Source organism: Orbicella faveolata, unplaced genomic scaffold (assembly GCF_042242905.1).
Source record: "Orbicella faveolata isolate gen_17 unplaced genomic scaffold, um_ofav_v1 contig_4, whole genome shotgun sequence".
Taxonomy (NCBI): Eukaryota; Metazoa; Cnidaria; class Anthozoa; order Scleractinia; family Merulinidae; genus Orbicella; species Orbicella faveolata.
This window is the reverse complement of record NW_028301569.1, coordinates 5,673,243-5,699,213: the sequence shown is the minus strand read 5'-3', so window position 1 is coordinate 5,699,213 and position 25,971 is coordinate 5,673,243. Positions and strand designations below refer to the sequence as shown.

The following is a 25,971-nucleotide window of genomic DNA, read 5'->3' as shown; positions in this document are numbered from 1 at the left end:
AAAAAGAACAACAACACACACACACACACACACACACACACACACACACAAATAGAACAAGGAAGAAAGCCGGCAAGGGATGCAAAAAAAGCAGCCCCACCCCTTTTAGCCGAAGGTCTGGATCAGCCACTGACTAATTGCTAATTGACTATTTTATCGAGCACTATACAACACCATTACCTTTATCAGGTGTTTGGATAATGATGTTTTTGTTCTTTTTGAGTTTTTTCAATATTTTAAGTTTCTTTAAGTCACTTAGTGGAGGCTTGAACGGAGTTGACATAAGTGGTTGCCAAATGCTGGATTTCACTTCTTACTTCATTAGATTTGCTCTTGCCCTCGAGATGTCTCTTAAGATCTTGGTGAAGAAGTTCAAATGTAGTGAAAACGTGACTTTTGTTTAGATGCGGTGGTTTTATGGAAAACGTAAGACCTGAAATTTCAAATTGTCAAGTTCTTCTCCAGACAGTTTGTAAGACGAAATGTTTACAAGTGTATCTTTGTAAGCTAGTGAAAGGAAAAGAAGAATTCCTTGTGAGGCCCTAAAGCTTCTCCTCATGTACCTTGCAAAATTCGTCGAATTTTTGCTCAACATTGTTTTGCGTGACTTTCTTGAGGTTGAACAGGTCAATGCTGCTCAAAACCTTTTAAAAGAAAACACAATACAAGCGTTACACCTCCGGTCGCGGCATTATGAATGCAATTCGATCTAGCTTGATGCCCTGATCTGGTCCATGGTATCTATACGGTAAGATTTTGACCATAGACCTGACAATTAATTTTTGTCAGTTATGCCTGTTCGCTTATTCGAAGAAAATGCGCTTTAGAGGTTTTTAATCCACTCATTGTCGTCTTTAGATTTTCTGCGTGACTGAAACCCGTCACTTCAATGTTTTCAACCTGTTATTTGTTGTCATAATTTAAACGTAAGCGAATTGCGTGAACCGAGGGCTCGGACATCAACAAAATAAAAGCCCAAGTAAAAAATGGCTTACGAGGAGAAAGTTTTGGTAAATTCCTCCATAATAAATCATATACATGCTCCCATTGTTAAAACGTAGAAGCACTAATGCAAAGGTTTAGCTAGTTAGAGATCAACATGTAGTTATTTTTGAGAATGAAATCAGTGCCCGCGTTGAATCATTTGTCTCCAGAGCTTCTCCAGGGCCTCCTTTCCTTCGCGCCAAGGCCCCGCGGGCTAAGAAAGACAGGCGGCCCTGGGACTCAACTTGAATTTGCATTGCAAGTATTTTTCGCTCCTTCTTCCCACGAGGTGCTTGGAAGTTCGGCTTTTTCTTTCAAACTTTGCCTAGTGCCTAGTCTATATTGCAAGAAATGTTCCCAAACTTGTGCAAGACACAAACCTTTGCCGGTGGAACAAACACTAGAGGGAAATTCGCTCAATTCAAGAGCCAGAAACAGCAAGCGACATCAAGATGTTGTCTCACAGCATCCTCGGTAAGCCATGTTATGTACATGTACAATGAAAACCTTTTGCATGCTTTGTGACGTTTATTTAGCCAAGATAAATCGATATCTCGTGAAGGAAATTAAAATCTTAGATGGTTTCAGGTCATAATTTCTATGATTTCACAATTGTCAACTTAGAGGGTGGCAAAGGGTATTTGCGTGACGCGTGATCGCCCCAAAATTAGCAGCGTGATGCGTGATTTAGGGTCAAGAAAATAAAATTGGCGATGTACTTACTTCTTTTTACGTGGTGCATGATTGGTGAAAAAATTCGCAGTCTGACGTCATTTAATAGAAAAATTCAGTGTGATGCGTGATTGATACCCCTCCCCCCACCCTTTGCCACCCTCAACTTAATTTGATGGCGACCAACTTTTCTTCTTGTACTAGTGTTTCATGAAAAGCCACATGAAGCATAATTCTTCGCACATTTAGTGCAAGCATACGGGGGGGGGGGGGGGGGGGGAGGGGGGAGGGGGTGCTCCCACAACAATTGGGTGGTGGTGTGCGTCCTGCTTCCCAAAAGCCTTACCCTTTTTAAAACTAAAATCTGCAATTCTCCCTACACTATTTATGACATGAAAAAAAGTCCGTACCTTATTTAAGACCTGACCGTTAAATCAATACCCTGTTTCAGACCTGTGTCACACAGTGTGGTAATTAGTTCCCTATTTCAGACCACTGTTTAAGTCAAATTGTGAAGGGCTTTTTTGATGAAAGAGTAGCTCCTTCTAAAAACACATAGCCAATGCGAGACTAGAATGCAAAATCCATACCATATTTGAGACCAAAGGCCAATATCGTTACCCTATTTCTGGGCAAAATAGCTAAAAAACCATAGCATTTGGGGCTGTGCATACCTGTATGACAATGTAACTGCTTATCGTTTAAGGAATACCGAAAACAAACTAGTTCTTCCTCAAGCTTGAACTGATTATCTTAAGAGAAGGTTTTTGTACAGCGGACCTCAGTTGTGGCACAACTTACTTATAGACCTAAAACAAGCATCTTCACTGACTGATTTCAAATCTAAATTAAATTGCCACAGTTAAAAGTAATATCTTAATTTTAAGTAACTTTTTAGACACGGCCTCCATGAAAAGCATTTTTTTTATTGTAGTTAGGCAGATAGGTAGATAGTCCTGTAACTTTTTTGACGGGTGGAAAAACCATGTATAAGTAAAGTTATCTTATCTTTATCTTCTCTTATATAGCTGATATAAGCAAGCACCCCTCCCCAGGAGTTAACAAGCTTCCAAGCTGCATTTATCAGAAGTCAAATTTGTAACGATGAAACAGAAGCTGATAATGTGGAGTATGCAGTGGTTACGTATCCACTCTGACAGTGAGTTTTACTTTTAGATTTTCTGTCCTAGCCCTGGAAATATTATTGTTAATACTCGATTCAGTTCTTATTGTTATCAGAAAGTTACTGGAAATTGCTTGTGCATGTAGCCCGAGCAAAGAGCCCTTGGTTTAACCCTTTACTCTCTAAGGGTGCCATTTGGCAGACAACATCACAACTTTGTTAACATTTGAGAGATTTCTATGAAATTTTGCCACGAAAATTGCCTTGTAAAGATCTGCTCATTGAAGGCATAAAATTGTGACCCCCTCTTATCTAAGGTATGGTTGACCACCTCCATTAATTTCCAATTTTTTTTTGAGATGCACATGGAATGTAAGACTTGTTTCACATCAAGCTATGCACTAAGACCTGCTAAATAAGCTATAGCTCAGGGGCATACCTATGATATTTGAGAATTGATCCGTGTTGGAAGCTTTTCAGTTTCACGTTTTAGAACAATTTCTGTCAAAATGACTACCTCTTTCATAACTGATGTCAGTTCTTAAATAAGCTGATCAGCAGCTTTCAAATGGTATATATTTGTACACAGGCAGAGAGTCTTTACTTGCTGATTTGGGAAAAACTACCATTTGTCCTAGGGGGTAAAGGATGAAAAGTACATGTACAATTTCGGATTGGCCTTCACAGTAGATCATCGATGGAAGGGGTTCATGAATTGTAACTAGACCATGAGTAATCACTCTTTCACCTAGTTTGTTGTGGGTGACGCAAAAGGAAACCGTTAGAAAAGAATGGTATTAGGCAAAATCCTGGGGGTGAGAAGCCATGAGAAGCATGTGAAAGGAGGGAGTATTGACAAAGGCAGAGAAATCAATCCTATCATGCATTCTGCGTCATTCTCTTTCACTCCCTGCTCTGTCAGTCAATTCACTGACTTGCTCTTCAATGTTAAGCGGCCAAATCACTAACACACCTGCATTCAGGTTTGAAACAGAAAGCTTGGCCAAACAAAACAACTGATAAAATTAAATTCTTTCCAAAGCCTGTTGGCAGAATCACAATGAGGGAGTACCAGCAAAGGCAGAGAGGTCAACCCTATCATGCATTCTGCATCACTCTCTTTCACTCCCTGCTCTGTCAGTCAGTTCACTGACTTGCTCTTCAATGTTAAGCGGCCAAATCACTAACACATTTGCATTTGGGTTCAAAACGGATAGCTTTGCTAAACAAAACACTTGATAAATTAAATTCTTTCCAAAGCCTGTTGGCAGAATCACCACAACTTCATTGCCCACAAGACACAATTCCAGTGCTTCTGTTTGCTCCAGTTTTGGAAAGCAAGGTAAACATTCCTGCAAAACGTCATTTGTATCTTGATTGGTGATGTCCTTCTTTTTGGCATAAGCCAATCATTCGTTTGCATAACGAGAATAACACATAATTCAAACTCTCTGGCTTTGTCGGTGGTCCCTCCTCTCTTGCGCATCTTGTGCCAGGATTTCACGCAGCCATTTTTTCCTTGGGGTTTTCTTTTGCATCACGCACAAGAGACTTAGGTGAATGAGGGACTACTCATAGTTTATTTTAACTGCATACTATTAGTGGCCCTCCTTCAAGCCATGCAGGGATTTTTTTTTCATGCCTGTTTGACATTTCTCCCTCCTCAACCATTTTTCTCTTTCTTTTTTGGAATTTGTTCCCTTCCCCCCCAACAATAATCTGAATAATGGGCTACCAGTTATTTGAATTTAAACTTTCCATTGGTTTGTTGTAAATTTACTTGAGTGATTGATTAATTGGTTGACTGTTTGAACATTGTGCACCTAATGCTGGATATCCTACTTGAAAAAATAGAGAGTACATGTATGTCACTTGATGTCTGTATTACTTCTCAGGTAAACGTTATACAAAGCACATTGACATAAAGTGGCAGGCCGTCTGGAGTACTGAAAGAGGAATGATGGAAGTCAGAGAAAGCTATTAAAAGGTAATTTTGTGTGTGTATATGGGCGTTGGCAACTCTACATTATTAATAGTAGTTACAAGCACTGCAATAGCATCAGTATACGTAGTACTAGTTGGGATTCTTTCTGTTGAGAATTGACAAAGGGGATGACACCGTTATTGAACATGATACTGTTGTCTTAGTGGAAAGATCCCAGGACTCCTTTATTAAAAGTGTTAACTTATCTTCATGTAAGCGTTGAAGGTTGTTCTTCAGTAGCATTTTGCATAATATAGTGTTCTTTCACATGGGGTGGTAAACTGCTGTATTTAGTCAAGTCAAGTCAATGATGTTGTCAATCTGCAAAAGCTTGGAACATTGACTTCACTAATTACATTCAGTTTTTAACTAATAAAACCTCACTCAAAAGAACACTACATGTAGATAATCTTGATGTGTTGAACGATGAGGTTATTTACCTGGAGAAGGCAATGCACTATGGGTTGCTGGAAAAATGTAATAAAACTGCTGTTCAACTGATCACTTTTACTAAGTAAACATAGCATTTTTAATTTGCTAGTGACAATGTTGCATGTAATAATGTTTACTCAAAAGTAAACATATATTGATAGGCTTTTCATTGAATTTTTTCATTTATGATTTGTTTTATTTTTGTTTTTTGATTTGCCACACAAACAAAAATAGAATTCAAATACAATGGTTAATAAATTGTGAACAAAAATTAATTATTAAAGATTAATTACAATTAAGACACAAAACTACAATTTATATAATCATTAAAGGATAGTTCTAAAAAAAATGATGAGGGAACCTAATAAAAACCACGGGGCTTGTAGGCTTAGGTTCCCTCTCAAGAAACACCAGATAACTAATTTAGTTAAAGTTCATGTAACTAATTTAGAGGTTGCTAATTTAGATAATCAGGCAAACAAGAAGCAAACAACAGCATACTGGACAACTAAGATGAATGGAGGAGACAGATACAGCTAGATCAGGTCAGTTTATATTTATGGTATCTGCAATGGTGTTTGCAAGTGTACCTACACTTAGTAGTTGTAATTCCATCAGTTAGATTTACAACGCTAAAGTATACCAATAGTAAGTGTCATAGTTTGCATGCGGTTTTATACATGCACGCATGTGCATCAGAATCCTTGTGTAGAACTCGCTTGCTGTAATAAAAAGTTGTTGTGTTTATTGCCTTGAATCTCGTTAAATCTTGTCCATCCTGACTCGATACTACAACATGGTGTCAGAAGTAGGATCCTCTGATTTTCAAAGAGAATTTTGAGCACCAAGCCGGTGCATATCCACGCCCTTGATCAACCTCAATAAAATGAAACCATGGCAGAGCTAGCCAGATCACCAATTCTCTGTATGGACGGGTTGTCATTGGACACACCGCAAGCTCTCAGAAAATTCAAAGATCTCTGCCAGCTGTACTTCTCCGGCCTGTTGAAGGGAAAGAGCGAGGAAGAACAGATAAGTTTTTTGTTGATTTGGTGAGGCGACGAAAGCTGAGAACTAGCTTCCACATGGACGCTAACAGCCCATGAAAAGAAGGAACTCAACACATACTGGGCAAACTTTGAAAACTATGTGGCGCCAAGAAGTAATTTCAGACTCGCCCGTTACAAACTTTGCATAAGCAAGAGTCGAGCGAAACAGCCGCCTCCTTCCTCAAGAAAGTCGGTATCGTAGTAAAAGAATGTAAGTACACAAACCCTGACAACACATCACTGATGCCTTAATCTGTGGATCAAATAATCCACTTGTGCAGTCAAAATTTCTTGAACATGATGACACCTTGACACTTGACAAAGCAACAAATATTGCAAGAAACCAAGAGGCTACAAGTAACCAGTTAAAGGATATCAGAGGCATTCAAACTACAGCAGTCAATGCCCTGAGGCAGGGTCCACACACAAGACAGCGTTCAATACAGGAAAACCAAGCTAAAGATGAAAGGTGTGGAAACTGTGGAAGTCTTCATGACCTAACTCCAAGATCTTTGTGCCCAGCTTATGGAGCTAAGTGTGAAGCCTGTGGCAAAATACAAATACTTGAAGGCTGTATGCCACTCTCACCCAGGAATAAAGTCACAAGGCCATGAGCAATCCAAAGACCGGTGGCAAAAGAAAAGGGAGAACATTCATGCCATTTGCACAGCTGAGCAAAGCGCTGTCAGAGAACACTAACACACCACACATGCTAGACACCCCACAACTGTACTTCCACCCCTTATACATAAACAGTGTCTCTGAGAACGATACACAAGCTTTACTACAGCTACAAGTAAACTCTGGTCAAGTCACAGCACCCCTACTATGCAAAATCGATACTGGAGCAGAGGGGAATGTCATACCCGTAGACGTATACAATCACCTGTATCCACAGTCAAGCTACAGCCCAGAAAGTGCACTGCTGGACTAACTCCTTCAAATACAACGATTACTACCTTCGGGGGTCACACCATACCACAGTATGGCATCTGTGAGCTCACCCTGTCACACCATAGCCACTCCAAATTGTATGCGTTCCATGTAGTGAACACTGTAGGCCCAACAATTCTGGGTCTCCCGACCTGTTGTGATATGAAGCTCGTCACCCTCGACTATGGTATCTCCACCACACAGACTGAAACAGTGCGTACAGCTGTATGCCAAATCACAAGGCAATGCAGATGCAAAGTCAGAGCTTCTTTGCCAATATCAGGACTGCTTTCAGGGAATTGGGTGCTTCCAAGGGGAGTTTCACATCACCCTAGACCCCACGGTTCCAACAGTCATCCACCCACCACGGCGTGTACCTGAAGCAGTACTTGAGCCTCTTAAGAGAGAACTTGATGCACTTGTTGAGCAAGTCATAATAGCCAAGGTAGATGGGTCCACCGACTGGGTGAACTCATTAGTTTGTGTAACCAAGGCCAATGGTACACTTCGGCTGTGCTTAGACCCAGAAGATCTCAATCGTGCCATCAAGCACCCACATCACTGCACCCCAACATTAGGCGATGTACTCCCAAAGTTGAATGGAGCCAAATACTTCAGCATCGTTGATGCCCAAAGTGGATATTGGAACATTCAACTTGATCACACCATCTCCTTGTACACAACCTTCAACTCACCTCGTGGCAGATATAGACTCCTACGGGTTCCCTTCGGTCTGACATGGACCCAGGAGAACTTTCAGAAGAAAGTTGATGAAACCTTCGGAGATCTCCCTGGTGTAACCGGCATCACTGATGACATCGTCATCTGTGGTTGTGATCTTGCTGACCACGATGCAAACCTGAAAGCAGTCATGGAACGTGCTCGTGATACCGGTCTCCGTTTCAGTGTAGACAAATGCAAGATAAGATGGACAGAAATACCATTCTTTAGTCACATCAGCTCAAGCGGCCTCAGACCAGACTCACAGAAGGTGAAAGCTATCAGCAGCATGGACCCCTCCACGAGTCTTGCTGACTTACAAATCTTTCTTGGTATGACACAGTTTGTTAGCCATTATCTGCTCAACCTAGCATCACACTCAGCCACCCTTTGGGATCTCACCAAGAGAAACAGTAAGTTTCAGTGGCAGCCCCAGCACCAGCAAGCTGTAGACGAGATTAAGAAAGCCATCACATCAGCCAATTAATTACAATACTTTGACAGCACAAAGCCAGTGATTATCTGAGTTGATGCATCCTCACGTTGCCTTGGTACAACCTTGCTCCAAGACAAGGGTCCCATTGAATATAGAAGCAAGCTCTTGACAGAGACAGAATCATGCTATTCAAACATCAAGAGAGAAATGCTAGCCGTAGTACATGGTCTTGAGAAGTTCCACTACTATGTATATGAAAGAGGTGTCACTGTTGAGACAGACCACAAACCGTTAGAGGCAATTTCCAAGAAACTCCTCGCTACTGCTCCTCCATGCATTGCAAGGATGATGCCCAGGGTTCAGAAATACGATGCTGAAATCAAGTATGTACAAGGAAGGAACATCCCACTGGCTTATGCATTGTCCAGGATCAGGCCCCGTCCTGGTGACACAATTGGAAGGCTGGATGTGTCTGTCCATGAACTGCACCTCCACTTGAATGCAAGCCCAACAAGGATTGCACAGATTAAGGAGGAAACAGCCAAGGATGAAAACCTTCTCTCACTTCGTTCAATCATCACCCAAGGACGGCCTGACACAAGATCAGATTGCCCAGTACACCTTCATGCATTCTGAAATTATCGGGACGAATTAACAGTTGTAGATGGAGTAATCCTGAAGGGTACACACGTTCTTATTCCGAAGAGCCTACAGGCAGATGTATTGCAGCAACTACACTATGCACACCAAGGAGCAGAAAAATGCAAGCTCCGTGCCAAGGTTTCGGTGTTCTGGGTCAACATAAACTGCGACATAGAGGAGATGATCAAATCCTGCACTCCATGTCAGCATAATCAAAACATGGACTTAAAGGAGCCCCTCATGCCTCATGACATCCCACAGAAACCCTGGCACACACTTGGATGTGACATATTCTTTTGGGACAATTCACCCTATTTGCTGTTATTGGACTATTACAGCAAGTTCCTGCTTGTGCGAAAATTGAACGACATTCGGTCAGACACAACAATAGCACATCTGAAATCCATATTTGAAGAGCATGGGATCCCAAATAAACTTGTCACTGGCAACGACACCCAGTTTACTTCTGCATTATTCCAAGAGTTTTGCAGCACTTATGGTCTCATCCACGCGACAACTAGTCCAAACTATCTGCAAGCCAATGTTATTGAGAGAACCGTACAGACTGTGAAGAACCTCCTCCAGAAATGCAAAGAACCCGGTGCATATCCTCATCTGGCCATGTTATGCCTCTGCAGCACCCCACTTGACCACAGCATCGCATCACCAGCAGAGCTCCTGAACTCCAGAGTATACCAAGCCAACCTCCCTTCCATATCCAAACTTGGCCTGTCATTATCTGCAGATGGAGAGGTAAACACCAAGCTCCAAGCACGACAAGATCAGCACAAATCACAATACGACAAGTCCTCCAAGGCCCTTCCTGCCATACGCCCTGATGACCCAGTGTGTGTACTTAAACCACTTGACCAGAAGTGGGAACCTGGTATTATCAAGTGTAGCATGCAGGCCCTCGCTCATACATGGTCACCATGACAAATGGCAGTACCCTCAGGTGAAACCGCAGTCATTTTCGACCAACAGGAGAGAACATTTATATCCAAAACAACATCCTCAGTGATGAACTACTAACACCCCTGAATGAAGTCTGCAGCACCATGCCCAGCATCTCACGTAGCAACTGTGAACAGACCACAATGGCCTCCGATGCACCCGCTAGTACCCAACAGCTGAGATATCCAACTCCAGAAGCTCCACTCTGCAGATCCTCAAGACTTGTCAAGCCCCCTGACAGATTGGACTTACTGAGTGAACTAAAAAAACTTATGTTGCTTTGATTTCGTTCAAGGTCACTTGTTGTATGTGATCTTCGTGATCCATAACAGTTTTGTTTCCTTATTATTTAGTTTCTTTCTGCGACTTCATAGCTCCTTTTAGAAGGAGGGGAATGTCATAGTTTACATGCGGTTTTATACATGCGCACATGCGCATAGGAATCCTTGTAGGACTCGCTCGCTGGAATAAATAGTTGTTGTGTTTACTGCCTTGAATATCATTGAATCTCGTCCATCCTGACTTGATACAACAACATGTATCTGCAATGGTGTTTGCAAGTGTACCTACACTTATTAGTTGTAATACCAACAGTTAGATCTACAATGTTGAAGTACACCAACAATACGAAATCACAAGTAACTCAATAATTATGTTTGTATCTCTTAACAAGGAAAACAAAAACACGAAAAAAATCAAAAGATCAGTGGAGGAAGGGAAATACGTCAGGCATGGCAGGTCAGTCAAAGTTTTTCTTTATCTGTAGTGGACTAGTGTATCACTATAATTTTAAATAATCACTTTGAGGAACAGGTGCAGTATACCATTATACATGTAGGATGGAATTAAGGCTTCAGAATTTGGTTAAATGACACTCGTTGGTGTCAAGACTAATAATATTTTTGGGAACATCCATGCTTTTTCTTCACTGGACAAGAAATAGTTGAAAGTTCTTTAACCAATGTGTTTTTTCACAAGGATTTGTCAACTGAAAGTATGGCTTCTTTGCCTCACTTCAAGTAATTTAAAATGTGTGGATCTAGTCAATTTATTTAAAAAATGTTTAGTTTCTCCCGATGTTCTTAAATGTTGACCACGATGATTCCAAATTTTAACTGAGAAAATCATGTTTTGATCACAGTCAACCTCCTTACTGACAACTAACAGATATTCCAAATTTCAGTTGAGAAAATGATGTTTTGATCTCAACGTCCTTACTGACAACTGATAGATGATTCCAAATTTTAACTGAGAAAATCATGGTTTGAACTCAACATCTTTAAGTACTGACAACTGACAGATGATTCCAAATTTTAACTGAGAAAATCATGTTTTGATCTCATCGTCCTTATTTACAACTGACTGATAATTCCAAATTTTAACTGAGAAAATAGCGTTTTGATCTCAATATCCTTACTGACAGCTGACTGATAGTTCCAAATTTTAACCGAGAAAATCTTGTTTTGATCTCAACATCCTTACGTACTGACAACGGATAGATGATTCCAAATTTTTACTGACAAAATAATGTTTTGATCTTAACATCATTACTGACAACTGACTGGTGATTCCAAATTTAACTGAAAAAATCATGTTGTGATCTCATCGTCCTTAAGGACGTTCATGTGAAAATTTTCCAACATTGATTTTTTTCTGAGACCTTTACCACTGTAAGATGATTAGTTAGTTATGTCAGAAATGTGAAAAAAAAATTGTTGAGTCACCGACTTCGTTTTGGAGAGAACATGCCCGGAAGAACACCCTAAATCTGAAAAAATCGGGCTCTGTTAGCGAATAAGGCCATGGTGTCTGTAAGCCCAAAAATATTCCAATTAGATCTTTGAAGAGAAATTTTCTCTGCCAAATATTGTTTAAGTGGACCTATTAAATGATTTTAGTCAACTGGCAAGGCTCCTTAAAGGACAAGTTCTCATTTAGCGACCATAGTTTCACGCTCCTTGCAGCTGCAAGATGGCAGGATACATTGTCCCGTGGACAGAAATCTTGAATTTTTTACACCCGCTTTCAGTGTTACGTGCATAGAAACTATCTTTCGACATGCCATCCTTCGACATGCTATGTAACCTGACCTACCTCAAAACTGTAAGCACAACGTACTTCGTTATGGTTAAACTCAACTGTTAGTCATGAAAGATGGATTTATTTGACATCAAACTCAGGCTAGGAGATCAACAAGTCATTCCGTGAGAGACAAATTGTTTACATCTTTCGAATATTAAACTGAGCGGTAGCGGCCCAATTCTACCGGAAGTCACCATTAAGCGCCGATCGACTACATTAAAATCGTTTGAATTATCCCGTAAATCGGAAGTCCACAGGCTCCTTCATTCATTTGAGATCAATAATTATCACATACTTGTCATTTGTTCCGCTAATAACCAGAAAAATTGCCAGTTTCACAGATAAACGGTCTTTCTGCCGTTTACATAGCATGTCGAAAGATGGAATGTCGAGAGATGGTCGAAAGACGTCGCCTATGCACGTAACACTGAAAGCGGGTGTAACTTCCCACACTGATTTTTTGTTCATTTTTGGACAATGTGGAGATAATTGTAAATAAAATCTGTTTCTGAAAAGAAAAGTGGGGTCACTGAACGCCCAAGATCGTATAATCCAGGGAAAGCTATAGCAGTGGCCATCTGCCCTATCATAGTTCATTTAGTACTTAGCGGGCGCTCTCATTCATGACGCGGCGTGTGAATTTGCGTGTGCAGTAAGGATGCGCGGAAACAATTAGTGCGAACATCCTTAATTACAACTGACTGATTATTCCAAATTTTAACTGAGCAAATAGTGTCTTTACAATAACTGTCTAATTTCTCGCGCGCGGATTGGCTCATTTTTATCGTCAATAAGAGTACAGACGGATAAAATTTTAATTTATGCAAGCTTTCAAGTTCAATTTTTAGCTGTCAAACTGTCAACGTTTTAACCAATGAGATTTTATGAACTTTTTTAAGTAGCCAATCAAAAGAACGAGAATTGCTATGGACAATGTTCGCGTCATTTTGAATAAAATTCACTTATCTTTGTCTACGACAAGTTTACGGCATCTTTCCCCTCATTTATTTCCGGCATTTGATCATTTTGGGGTCTTGTTATTGTAACAAAACAAATTGATGTCAGCTTTTTATGCGTCTGTCCTCTTATTGATAATAAATTTCGTCATAGCATTGTCAAAGTTTACTGCGGAACCACTCGCCTGCAGCTTGTGGTTCCACAGCCACTTTGACAATGTTGACGCAATTTATCATAAATAACAGGAAAGACGCACAAAAGACTGATGTCAATTTGATAATTTGATCTCAATATCCTTACGGACAGCTGACTGATGATTCCAAATTTTATCTTAGAAAATAATGTTTTGATCTCAACGTTATTACTGACAACGGATGAATGATTCCAAATTTTAACTGAGAAAATCATCTTTTGATCTCATCGTCCTTAATGACAACTGACTGATGATTCCAAATTTTAACTTAGAAAATAATGTTTTGAGCTCAAGTCCTCACTGACAACGGATAGGTGATTCCAAATTCCAACTGAAAAAATAATGTTTTGATCTGAACATCCTTACTGTCAAGTGACTGTTAATTCCAAATTTTATTTTAAAGAATCATGTTTTGATCTCATCGTCCTTACTGAGAACTGACTTTAATTGAGAAAATTCTGTTCTGATGTCAACATCCTTACTGACAACTGTCCGATGATTCCAAATTTCAACTGAGAAAATCATGTTTTGATCTCAACATTCTTACTAATTTTAACTGATAGAATCATGTTTTGATCTCGATGTGCTTACTGACAACTGACTTTAATTTTGATCTCAGCATCCTCATTGACAACTGACTGATGATTCCAAATTTTAACTGAGAAAATTATGTTTTGATCTCATCGTCCCTACTAACAACTGACTTATGGTTCCAAATTTGAACTGAGAAAATCATGTTTTGATCTCAACATCCTTACTAACAACTGACTTATGATTCCAAATTTTAACTGAGAAACAATGTTTTGATCTCAACGTTCTTACTGTCAACTGACTGATAATTCCAAATTTTAACTGAGAAAATAGTGTTTTAATCTCAACATACGTATTGACAACTGATAGATGATTCTAAATTTTAACTTAGAAAATAGTGTTTTGATATCAAAGTCCTTACTGACAACTGGCTTAATTTGACAAAATCATGTTTTGATCTCAACACCCTTAAGTACTGACAAGCGATAGATGATTCCAAGTTTTAACAGAGAAAATAACGATTTTGATCTCAATGTCCTTACTGACAACTGGCAGATGATTCCAGATTTTAACTGACAAAATCATGTGATCTCACCGTCCTTAGAGGCAACTGATAGATGATTTCAAATTTTAACTGAAAAAATAGTGTTTTGACCTCAACATCCTTACTAACAACTGAGTGATGATTCCAAATTTTAACATAGAAAATAATGTTTGATGTCAAGTCCTCACTGACAAGGGATAAATGATTCCAAATTCTAATTGAGAAAATAACGTGCTGATCTCAACGCCCTTGTTAAAGAGTCCACAAAGTTTTTATCCTCATCAGACATAAGTAGCGGGTATATACATGTATATATCTCTTTACACTTTAACGGCTTAATAGAGTGCTTCGTTTGGAAACGAGAGTATTTTGAATTTTAGTGTTATGGAGATGCATGACACAAGGCTACGATCGAGTTTGTTGAAAAATATATACTTATCTCATGGTTTTGAGCCTTTTTGGAAGTTGGAGCATTGGGAAAAGTGTTTATGTAAATGCTTGTTTGTTCAGTACTGATAATCAGTCGCCTAGATAGCCAGAAAGTAAGTTCCAGATAGTTACACTATTTTCCGGCCGCCATATTGGTGTACCACGGATGTACACCAACATGGCGTTTTATTACTGGGCTCTGTAAATTTCTGCGAAACATTTCGACAAATATCTGAAGTTTGGGGGAACACACAGGCCTAAAACTTGGAGAAGTGTCTTATTTAGTTATCTTCTATAACATCACGATTTCTTAGCTTTTTCCACTGGACGATTTTCGGTTTATTTTTTTATTGCGTGATAGTGACAACGATCTATGCGGGAATTCTGTTACCAATGTACATGGGCTTGGATGAAGAAAGCTTTACGTAGTCGCAAAAAAAGGGCGAATACAATATACAAACTTCAGTATATAAAGCTGCAGTTTATATGTCAAACATTTCATTTTTCTTTCTTTTTTTTTCAGGATTTCCCAGTGACCAGACGACTGAGGGAAGATAAAGGGAAAGGCAAGACATGACATGACATGATACTGACACAACATTATTCATAAAGGACAAAAGTAAGACAGATTGAGAGATTTTCTTGTAGCCGAAAAAAATAGGACGTGTAAGATAAGAATGTTTTCGCGGACTAAGCTATCTATAAAAAATGAACTGGCTCGAATATGATTTACAGTTAGCTTTGCTGTACAAATTTTATCCAGTTTTAATCATTTTGGATTGTGTGACTGACGCCTACGTGACTCTTGAGCATCAGTGGTGTTGCGTTACACTATCGGCCGATGAGAATATGTTAGTATGAAGGCTTTGTGCGAGAATTGCAATACACGGCATTGTAATAGGAGATTTAACTGTTAATTTGGCTTGTTTAGATAAACAGCAAGGCAGCAGAGTACCAAACAAAACTTTGTTTTCTTTATTTTCTGAGTTAGCATTTAAAATACGGCAACATAATTCCCGTGCAAAACTTTATTAATATATTCTCAACGGTCGTTAGTGTAGTGCTATTCAATAGTCACGTTCGTTTCTTTCATATAATTCACCGAGCTCTCGTATCGTGATCTTCGTAATTCTTTGATTTTCCTCGAGAAGAAAATTCTTATAGTTAGCTTTCGTGTTTAGAATCACAATTTTGTTTCTAATTTTTTTTACAGACCAATTTCAGAATAGATTGTCTTATTTATTCAAATTGTCTCAACCAAAAGCTATTTTAAAAAGTTTTTAAGAACCAGAATTTAGGAAAATTATTGCTGCTAAGTTTTTGTCGAGTTATTTCAAGCGTATTTCGTCGAGTTAGCTTTGTACAAAATCAGTTTCTCTTGTTTATTAAATATTATCTATACAATTGTCTCGACTGCCTAAATTTACTCTAAGGGTAACCCTTGTCAAAATTTTTAATTTTCCCGCCAAAAAACTTAGAAAAAATACGGGCGCCAATAATACGCATGCGCCAACTTTTTTTTAAAAAAAGTTTTTCTTAACATCTGTGTAAATATTTTTAATTTTCCCCCCAAAAGACTTAGAAATATTACGGCGCGTAAAATACGCATGCGCCATTTTTTTTTTCAAAAGATGTAAATATTACTGAACTTATTAATCAATAAATGCAATCTTTTATTCAGGTGTCCAGTTATTTTGTAATCTTTATTATTAAGGAAATAAAACATTTCAAACAATAAAGTATTCACAACAAGTGTTTCATTTCAATTGCTTTATTCATCTTTAATTTTTTACTTACAATGTATTGTTAATTAGTTAAGTGTAATTTAATTAAATTGATTACAAAGGTGCCATCAAAAATATGCGCTCTATATATACTAAGACTTTTGGCGGGAAAATTGGAAAAAATTTGCACAGCGTTTCCCCTGGCAACTTTTTTGACAAAAATTTTAAGGGGGTACCCCCTTGAATTATTTCCCTCCAAAAAAATTCAACGTATACCATCGTGAACACAGACTAAAGGAAAAATTTTGATTCCAATCATTCCAGTTATTCAAAAAAAGAAAGATTTTGAATCCAGAGAATATTTGTTTGTGTTCAAGATGGTATATATTCCATGATGATATCGTGTTATCTAGTCAGCCGTAAAATGACGAGCAAAATAAACCCCTCATCCACAGCTAAACTATTTAACTTGATATCATCATGCAATGTATTTCAAGAAGATAGTGGAAGTAAGCCATGAATCTGATTGCTCCGAAATAAAAAAAAAGCGAAAACGTCGTTCAAATCCTAGTATTTGGAAAAATTTAGAACTTCCGTCACTTTTAGTCGAGATGAAAAAGAAAAAAAAAAAAAACAATACCCGACAAATTATAAGCCAATTTAAAAAACTGTTTATGGCTTACTTTGTTATCTTCTAGAAATTACTTCCAGCGAGGTGTTAAAGGTTAATGTCTGGTCATCAAGCTTCAAGTGTATCAGAATATATCCTATGGCTTCTGTTAAATACTTGAGCTAAAAATTTGTCATTTGCGAACGAAAGCAATAACATTTTAGATGAATCAGAACATTGAACTACAGCTTTGAAGAGCAATAGTGCTAATAGCAAGTGTTTTGAAAACTTTTGTTCGTAGCAAACGATAGCGATAAAATTTTAGAACAATCACGCAATTGGAGCTACGTTTAGGATGATAAATGTCATAGTGAATACAAACGATAGCAATTATCTTTTCAAAGAATCATACAATTGGTTCCAAGTTTTGAAAATCAAAGATAAAATGGTGAATACTTTCATTAAAAATGCTTCTAAATCAAACAATTGGAGCTGCATTTTTGAAAAGCATCAGATCAAATTGTGAAAATTTTCAGTAAACATGTTTAGCAGTCCAAGTGATAGCTTTAGAATAATCCGAAGATTGAAGCTACATTTCAAAAAAGCAATAGATCTGATAGTACAAATGACAGCCAAAAATTTTGGAAAATCAGACAATTAGACCTACATTTTTTGATAAGCGATAATGAGAAGAGTTGCTTGATACCAGACATAATTCATTACAGCCTCGCTGGAAGTTAATCAAGAGGATATATTGAGTTTCTGGTTGATATTTATACACTTAGTGCCCCTCTGAAAAACAAAGCAAAACAATTTGATCCTACCGTTGTCCGTTATGTGTAAAACAATATCTGCCGATAAATTTAGTACTTTTCAGATACAAAGATCAATCCAGAAACTCAATATCCTCTTCTAAAATTATTAATTCAAGGTGGCTCTGCATGTCAATACACGACAAACGTCAAAAGAAATCACGCATTTTACTACAAGTGCACAAAACCGAAAAATAAAATAAAATAAACACGGGCAAAGAACGGGGAAGAAGCGTTCGATAATATGTTGTGATCATGTCAACAAATGTGTTAAATATTCAGAAATTAACTTGGATGAAGTTGCAAACTAATTGTTAACGATTCCTGGAATAGGTTGAAGTGTTTCAAAATTTTAACTGACGCAGAAAGAAATGATATAACCTATTTGATATTTGTACTGAGCATTTTTAATGAGCTTCAAGCTACAGCATTTTCAAACGAATTCGTTCATTAATAAATGTTGAGCAAGAACATCGTTCTTTCAGCATGTACAATTCACATCATAAATTAATAGCATTATGTTTCTTTTTTTACAAGCTCTGTGACTTTTTTTGGGAGAAAAAAGTAAAATCTAAAACTTTTCACGTGAATTTTATTGCAAAGCGGAGAATAGATCAAGAGACTTTTTATTTCGCGTCTGAAAATGCTAAGATTTGAGAAGTAAAAATAATTCTTCGATAACTTAAAGCGTTTGATGGTCTAAACAGAGTAAGATAAGCATCCATAATGAAACAATTTTTATTGAACAGTCATGTGATATTGACAATTCGCATCATATATTGAAACTAGTGTTACGTGAAACTTCAGTGCTTAATGAGGTTTTGGAGAACACGACAAATTAAAATTCAAAATTGAATCGTTTGTGAATTTATATCACAACAGCATTTGTTATGATTGACATGATCACAGAAGCTATCACGGTTTGATTTCAACATGCAGCAGCACCTTAAAATACTCTACAAAGGTTATCGCCTAGAAACAGGGTTTCAAACTCAGGAGAGTTGAGCGATTATAATACAATTTGGAATTTGGAAGGAAAAAAAAATTATAAACGAATCTGTCAAGATAAATGTAGTAAATTATGCAAATACTAACCGATAAAATTTAATTTAACCAAACTGGTGATCGCTCGATCCAAGAAATAAAACTCTCCACAATTTGAAAATATGTAACAGATGATAACTTTAAAGCGGTTGAAACCATTTCGACAAAAATGGCAGAATTAATTAATTTACATTCACTACCGAATTGAATATTTTTTTCGCGCGCCCGATGTCAATGAATGCAAATATTTAAGCCCAGAGAAGGATTAAACGTTAAACAATCAAAATGATTTTAGACTACGAAGTTTTGATCTGGAATATAACTTTGTAATTGCAAGACTGCCATTTCTTATCGGAAAGATTTCCATTTTTTAAATTCTAAAATGATATTCTTAACTTTGTCTTCATCCTCCCTGCTTGAATCCTTTTGATCTCCTCCAGTCCTGAAAATTGAACAGATAAATATTGGGTAAGGAAAAAACCCAAGTGTGGAAACTGGAAGAGTAAACGAGGAATAGAAGAATACGCAGTGAATTGTTAGACACGGGTGTGCGTTGACAAGTACAAGACAAAGTGACAAAGAAACGCCACTTTCGAAAAGAAAGCCAGACTCTCATAAAAATAACCGCTACGAAGTTCAGCGTCTTGTAAGGTTCCTGAACCAGTAAAGTAAAACTTTTACTCCGTTACTAAAGTCATCAGGTTGTTCTGAAGTTCGACACGAAACGTAGACCGAGATCGGCAAGCGCACGTGTTAGGACTTGGAGCCGGTATTTTTGGTTGAAATGAAGAATGCAAAGAAATTGATTCTTACCATGGACAAAAATGGGTGTCAACCGACTGTCTTTCCCCAAACGTGGTCGCCATTTCTTCTTCAAAGTAAAAATTTGCTCCTAGTGTAGAAGGGAACATTTTACATCTTACTCCGACGGCAAGCATCTCAAAATGACAAACAAGTACCTCGGGTCAGCAACAGTCATTATGAATATGCAAAATAAGATTAGACCAATCAGCTAACAAATACGCCACGAATTTTAATGAAAATACCCTTTGCACGCTTTTCTCTGAAAAAGTTTTGCATTTTCTTTGTTCATATGGAGCTCACGTGAAATACTGAAACACAACACGTCATTTTTCAAGTATAACATGACAAACCACGACCCTCGTTTGTTACTTATCATCTGGTATCCAATCCCGGGCATCCAACTTGGACTCACGGTTGCGCTGATCGTTATTATGAGTTAGTTTATTAACAGCCCAAAAATGCAAAGCGTCAAACGCATCGTGTCACTGAAAATGTTAATGAAAATATTTATGGGGTAACTCAGGTTTTAAGCCTCAGTATTTTTTTGCCACTTTTAATTAACCAACTATTGAGAAGAAAAGTTCTGCTATTAATTCGAATTTGCTGTTTCAAACATGGCTGGAAAAAAGAAGACCGACTTTGAACTGCATTGCTCAGCTGATGTCGTTTCTAAAAATCTGTTACACAATAATAAAACTTCGAATCAGCTAGACGTCAAATGAGAAAAGGACACTTTCAATTTGTTGCGACCAGATGGTTTTACTTTTCTTCTGCGAGATGACAAGCGGATGCGACTCTGTTATCTGACGGGATAAACTACATAAGGTGGCTCTTCGTGTACGCATCCATGAGAAACTTGAGCAGTTTAGTATAGTACTGGATCGATACATGGCCGTCGCGAAACCATTCTACTATTTGCTTTTTATGAAGCACCACCGTGTGATTCAAATTATTTCTTTATCCTGGTTATTTCCAGTATCTCTCGTTGTGCGTTTTTCATCACTCTGGCATAGTTTAAAAGTGCCTCTTATTTGCTCTTTAGACTCAGATATTTTCTTTGTCCCACGCTCGTGTCAGGTTGATTAGTTTACTTTTCTCTTTTCATTACTGAGCTTAAAAACTAACCATCTTTATTCATTTATCATGTTATGCATTGTCTACAACCAGACCTAATCTGCCCGCATCTTGGCCAAACAGTTAGGTTTTAATCACGAGGTTTTGTTAAAAACTCACGAACAGTCGCCGATTCTAATAATGGTCATTATTATAAGCTTGTTTCTTCTGTGTAACGGGGTATTTTTCCGCTGTGCTGATTTTGAAAGATCACCAACCATGTAATGAAGTCCCCCTTAGTTTTGAACTCAGCTGTGAACCCCATAGCCTTTGCTGTCTTCAAGAGAGATGTGAAAAAGAGAATTTAAAAGACTACTATATTTTGTGATGTATCTGAAAAGCATGGCTATTGTAGATTTAAATCAATTAGCAATGACCTTAAAAAGGAACATCTTCTAAACCGTTTCAAACAATTGTAGCTTTTCACGAGAATGTTTATTGTCATGTGAAAGACACGCAACAAAAACTGACGTCGATTTGCTAGAATCCCAGAAGAACTCCAATAAAACTTCTACAAAAAGTTATTTGACTAGTAAGTAGGAACGGAGTAAAATATGACGCGTTGCATAATAATTGCGCCATCGGTACTTCATTGCCCTGGAAACCGGGAAAACCTATTAAGCGAAGTCAAATTTAGGGTGTCAAAACGTCAAACAAAATCGACCCAGGAGAGTTTTTGTATAAATTGGTCTATATTTCAGACCGTTAGTTCAACCTAATCAAGTTACATTCCTCCTTTCAATGCCCAATTGAAGGATTTACCTTAATTTGAAAAATAAGAGTATTTGAGACTATTTTATTTGATTCTCAATTATATCATTTCAATTCAAAAACAGAATTTGCAAAGGACATGTAGAGGGTAACAGGTGACTCTAAAAGAAGCTGTTTTTCCTACCTATAAAAACGATATTGGCATTCTAGACGAGGGAATCCCTACCCTCTAACACACACACACACACAAAAAAAAAAACAAAAAAAAAATGAATGGAAAACCCTCAATTAAGTGGAAAATAAAATTAAATGGCCGGTGTTGCCCATCCGTAAACTTCTCTATTTGTTTGTTAAATGTCACTTGAATGTATGTAAGTAAAGTTAAAAAAAATAGAATGATATTTAGCTGAGACCAGATGGCTTAAAGCAACCTGTATATAACACAGATGAAACTAAAATAGCGCTTTTTGAGTCTTGATAGCAGTTATTGAGCAAGAGCAAGGCGTCTAACTGGAAAATGGAAAACTGGTTCTGGATTCTCGGCTGGTCTCTTTCAATCTTGACAATGGCTGGAAATGGATTTGTCATCTTCATAGTTTGCAGGAAACGACGACTTCGAACGAAAACGAATGCCTTCATCGTTTCATTAGCAGTGGCCGATTTCTTCGTAGGGATGACCGCAGTTCCTTCACTCTACTTCTGCGAGATAACAAGTGGATGCGACTCACAAACTCTGTTATCCGACGCAATAGACTTTATAAGGTGGCTGTTCGAGTACGCATCAGCCGCAAACTTGTGTAGCTTAGTACTGGATCGTTACATTGCTGTCGCGAAGCCTTTGAAATATTTGACTTTCATGAAGCGCCGTCGAGTGATACAAATGACGCTCATATCGTGGGCAGTCCCAGTAATGTTTATTGTAATTGTATCTTCAGTCTGGTTTAATTTAAAAACACATATCGCCATTAGTGCTATCGGCTGGCTTTGTTTGGTTCTTGAGTTGCCGTTGTGTCTTTTGGTAATTTTCTGCTTTGCGTCCATATTACGCGTTGTTTGGAAACACGAGCGATCCGCTCGTACCCTGGCCAAACAGTTACGGTTTAATCACCAAGTTCTCTTTAAGACTCAGGAGAAGCCTGTGATTAAAATGATGGCAATTGTTTTGGGCTTGTTCCTATTCTGTTACGGCTTGTTTTTGCGATGTAGTTTTGTGTATATTCTCAATGATCACAAACCATGCAGTGATCTCGAATATAAGATACCTATTGCGGTTTTAAACTCAGCTGTAAACCCTTTAGTTTATGCCATCTTCAAGAGAGACATAAAAAACGAGTTTAAGAGACTATTGTTTAAGCGTAACTAACTTTAGCAACGATGAACTTAAAAAATAGGAATAAATAAAGAGAGAAATCGATCAATCAATCTTTATTTAAGCACGATATCTTACCATAAAAATGGTCTTCCTAAGAGTCGTGAAAATTACACAAAAAATGCATTAGCTATATTGACAGGAATACATGAATTACATTAACCAACGAGCTACTTAAGTAAGAAAGACAATCAAAACGCATATAATAAAAATTTCTTTAATCTATGGTGTATTAAAAATACTATTTCCCATTCACTAATGTTTTAAAATCATTTCAACTAGGCAGGTGTCTGATTTCCGAGGGAATCATCTTCCAAAAAGTTAAATCTTGTTCTGAAATGTCACAACAGCACCAATTTATTGTAAAAAGATTAAAATTGTGAAATGAAATCTTTTTGAAACCCAAAATTTCATGCAGAATAACAGAAATTTAAGTTAAACTTCGGCGAAACACCCTTTAAAGACATGGTTACCGTAGAAACGTCTGATCACGTGACAAGATAAAGGACACACTAATATACTGCCCACTAAATTTTCGGGGAAGTCACAAATTTTGAAACCATAGCTTAAATACACTTTAAGTAAGAAAAGTCTGCGATCATCAATGAGGAAAGAAAGGAAAATCCAAAATGGAAACGTAAAGAAAAAGAAAACAGATGTCCTTTTTTTGCAAGCGTGTTCCAGCTTTGCCTCATGACGAGAGTGCACCAGTTATTATATTACGTTATGACGTAGTTTTATTGTCATATAAATTTCAGACGCACAACCTGCGAAATTAAAACTGTCGTCAGTGAGTTAGATTCAGAGGAACTCCAACTGATAACAGTTCTTCTGCTAGCAAGTTATTATTTGACAGTTAGGAAGCAAATATGACGCATTGCTTGGTGGTTGTTTAATCACTATTTCATTGCCCTAAAAATCAGGAACCCATTGAAAAGATGTCAAATTTGGTATGTCAAAACATCAATCAGAAGTGTCATAAAGGAATAAGTGTTTTAATTCTAATACTGTTTTATACCGTTATTAATTTCAGCTAAGACCAAATAACGTTTTGCTGTCAATTCCAAAATGAAGGACTGATCGATTCACGTTTGGTTGTCAACCATAATAGCAAAATGAAGAGAACTGAGAACATTTCCATTTCTTGCTCAATGATGTTGTTTGAATACAAATGCTGCAAAATGTACATAGTGGTAAACAGGTGAGGATTAAAACAACCTTCTTTTATTACAAAAGAGAACAAAAATGCGGTTGTGCAGCGTATAAAAAAGGCACCTGCCTCTGACTAAAACTACATTTCTCTTTTGGATTTTCATTTTGCTTCAATAAACCGGAAAATGTAACGCATTTAAAATCGTTGCCCAGCTAGGAGCTATCCTTATTCACTATCAAATGTCACTGGAATATAGTGTCAGTTATGTTAACTGTAATGCAAACGGCCGGTTAGTTGAATAATAATTAACTGCCACAGGATGGCTTAAAACAAGCCTGCATATAACAGGATAAAACAAGCGCCTTTCTGGTTTTAACAACGATTATTGAGCAAGAGCAAGCCGTCGAACTGGAAAATGGAAAACTGGTTCTGGATTCTCGGCTGGTCTCTTTCAATCTTGACAATGGCTGGAAATGGATTTGTCATCTTCATAGTTTGCAGGAAACGACGACTTCGAACGAAGACGAATGCCTTCATCGTTTCATTGGCAGTGGCTGATTTCTTCGTAGGGATGAGCGCAGTTCCTTCACTCTATTTCTGCGAGATGGCGAGTGGATGCGACTCTCAAGGTCTGTTATCTGACGGAATAGACTTTATAAGGTGGCTGTTCGGGTACGCATCTGATGCGAATTTGTGCGGTCTCGTGCTGGATCGATTCGTTGCTGTCGCGAGACCTTTACGATACTTGACTTTCATGAAGCGCCGTCTTGTAATTCAAATGATTTTCATATCTTGGGCAATCCCACTGACGTTTAGTGCTTTTGTGTCACTACTAAGGTTTAGTTTAAAAACACCTCTTAACATTACTATTATCGCTTGGTTTTGCCTTGTTCTTGAAGTACTGTTGTGTGGCATTGTAATCTTTTGTTTCGCTTGTATGTTACGCGTTGTTTGGAAACACGAGCGATCTGCCCGCATCCTGGCCAAGCAGTTACGGTTTAATCATCAAGTCTGGCGTAAAACTGAGGGAAAGTCGGCTGTTAAAATGATGGCAATTGTACTAGGCTTGTTTCTCATTAAATACGGAATTGCTTTACGTTGTAGTTTTGTACATATTCTCGATGACAATGAACTATGTAACGATCTCCATTATAAGGTACCTATTGTTGTTTTAAACTCCGCCATTAACCCTTTAGCTTATGCTATCTTCAAGAGGGACATAAAGAAACAGTTTAAAATACTCCTGTGTAAAGGTAACTAACTCAGTAAGCAGTGAAGAAATACAAAAACAGTAATTAGTGTGAATAGCTGTATTGTATATTGAATAATCTGTGAAACGAGTGAGTTAAAATTGATTAAAATTTAAGAAAACAAAATAAAAGAGCATCCGAGGAAGAATTTTTACATAGAATAAATCACAAAGGTAATAAAATAAAACAAGAAAAGAAATTTAAGCTTAACGCGCGAACTGTAGAAACCTCTGATCACGTGACAAAGTAAAGGCCACACTGATATACTGCTTTATAAATTAGGGGAAAGTTACAAAGTTTGAAAACCATAGCTTGAATGCTGTTTAAGTAAGAAAAGTTTGAAATTATTGCGGGGAATTTAAAATTTAAGCCTCTTTGAAAGAACTGAAAAGAAAGGAATGAATAGAAAAGATAAGAAGGAAAGAAAAGAAAAGCGAAAGTTGGAACGTAAAGAAAAAAATGGAAACGGACGCCCTTTTCTTATGAGCGTCCGCCAGCTTTGGCTCATCTCGTGACTTCGCCAGTTATTGTAATCAAACGTTCAACACACTACATGCGCTTTAATCGATGCCACGAAATGTACAATTCAAACGGTGATAAACGATGAAAGCGAGGAAAGCGATGAAAAGCGAGCGCTTGATACAAACAAAATAAATTACAAGTTATGAAGGAATACAATAAAAGAAACAGAGATAACGAGTCAAAGGTAGACGATA

The 25,971-nt window shown here is 37.8% G+C and overlaps 2 protein-coding genes and 1 long non-coding RNA gene across 3 annotated transcripts; all 3 read left to right on the top strand.

Annotated features, from left to right (window-relative positions):
* The first annotated feature begins 1,237 nt into the window (after window positions 1-1,237).
* Window positions 1,238-16,431, top strand: LOC110041217 (uncharacterized). The gene is made up of 6 exons (XR_016203105.1): window positions 1,238-1,458; window positions 2,685-2,815; window positions 4,675-4,766; window positions 5,662-5,740; window positions 10,603-10,667; window positions 15,189-16,431. It is a non-coding gene; the product is annotated as an uncharacterized LOC110041217 (long non-coding RNA).
* Window positions 16,432-21,452: 5,021 nt separating this feature from the next.
* LOC110041185 (octopamine receptor beta-2R-like) lies at window positions 21,453-22,871 on the top strand. The gene has a single exon (XM_089276121.1). The coding sequence runs from the start codon at window positions 22,001-22,003 to the stop codon at window positions 22,844-22,846; it is 846 nt and encodes a 281-aa protein (XP_089132247.1). The 5' UTR covers window positions 21,453-22,000; the 3' UTR covers window positions 22,847-22,871.
* A 1,167-nt stretch (window positions 22,872-24,038) lies between these two features.
* On the top strand, window positions 24,039-25,462 carry LOC149101212 (histamine H2 receptor-like). Its single transcript, XM_089276097.1, has one exon. It carries the CDS (start codon window positions 24,421-24,423, stop codon window positions 25,264-25,266), a length of 846 nt encoding a protein of 281 aa, XP_089132223.1. The 5' UTR covers window positions 24,039-24,420; the 3' UTR covers window positions 25,267-25,462.
* Window positions 25,463-25,971: the final 509 nt, after the last annotated feature.

Excerpts from the sequence above, each read along its gene's own strand:
- LOC110041185 (XM_089276121.1), top strand. The coding sequence starts at position 22,001 with ATGGAAAACTGGTTCTGGATTCTCGGCTGGTCTCTTTCAATCTTGACA.
- LOC149101212 (XM_089276097.1), top strand. The coding sequence starts at position 24,421 with ATGGAAAACTGGTTCTGGATTCTCGGCTGGTCTCTTTCAATCTTGACA.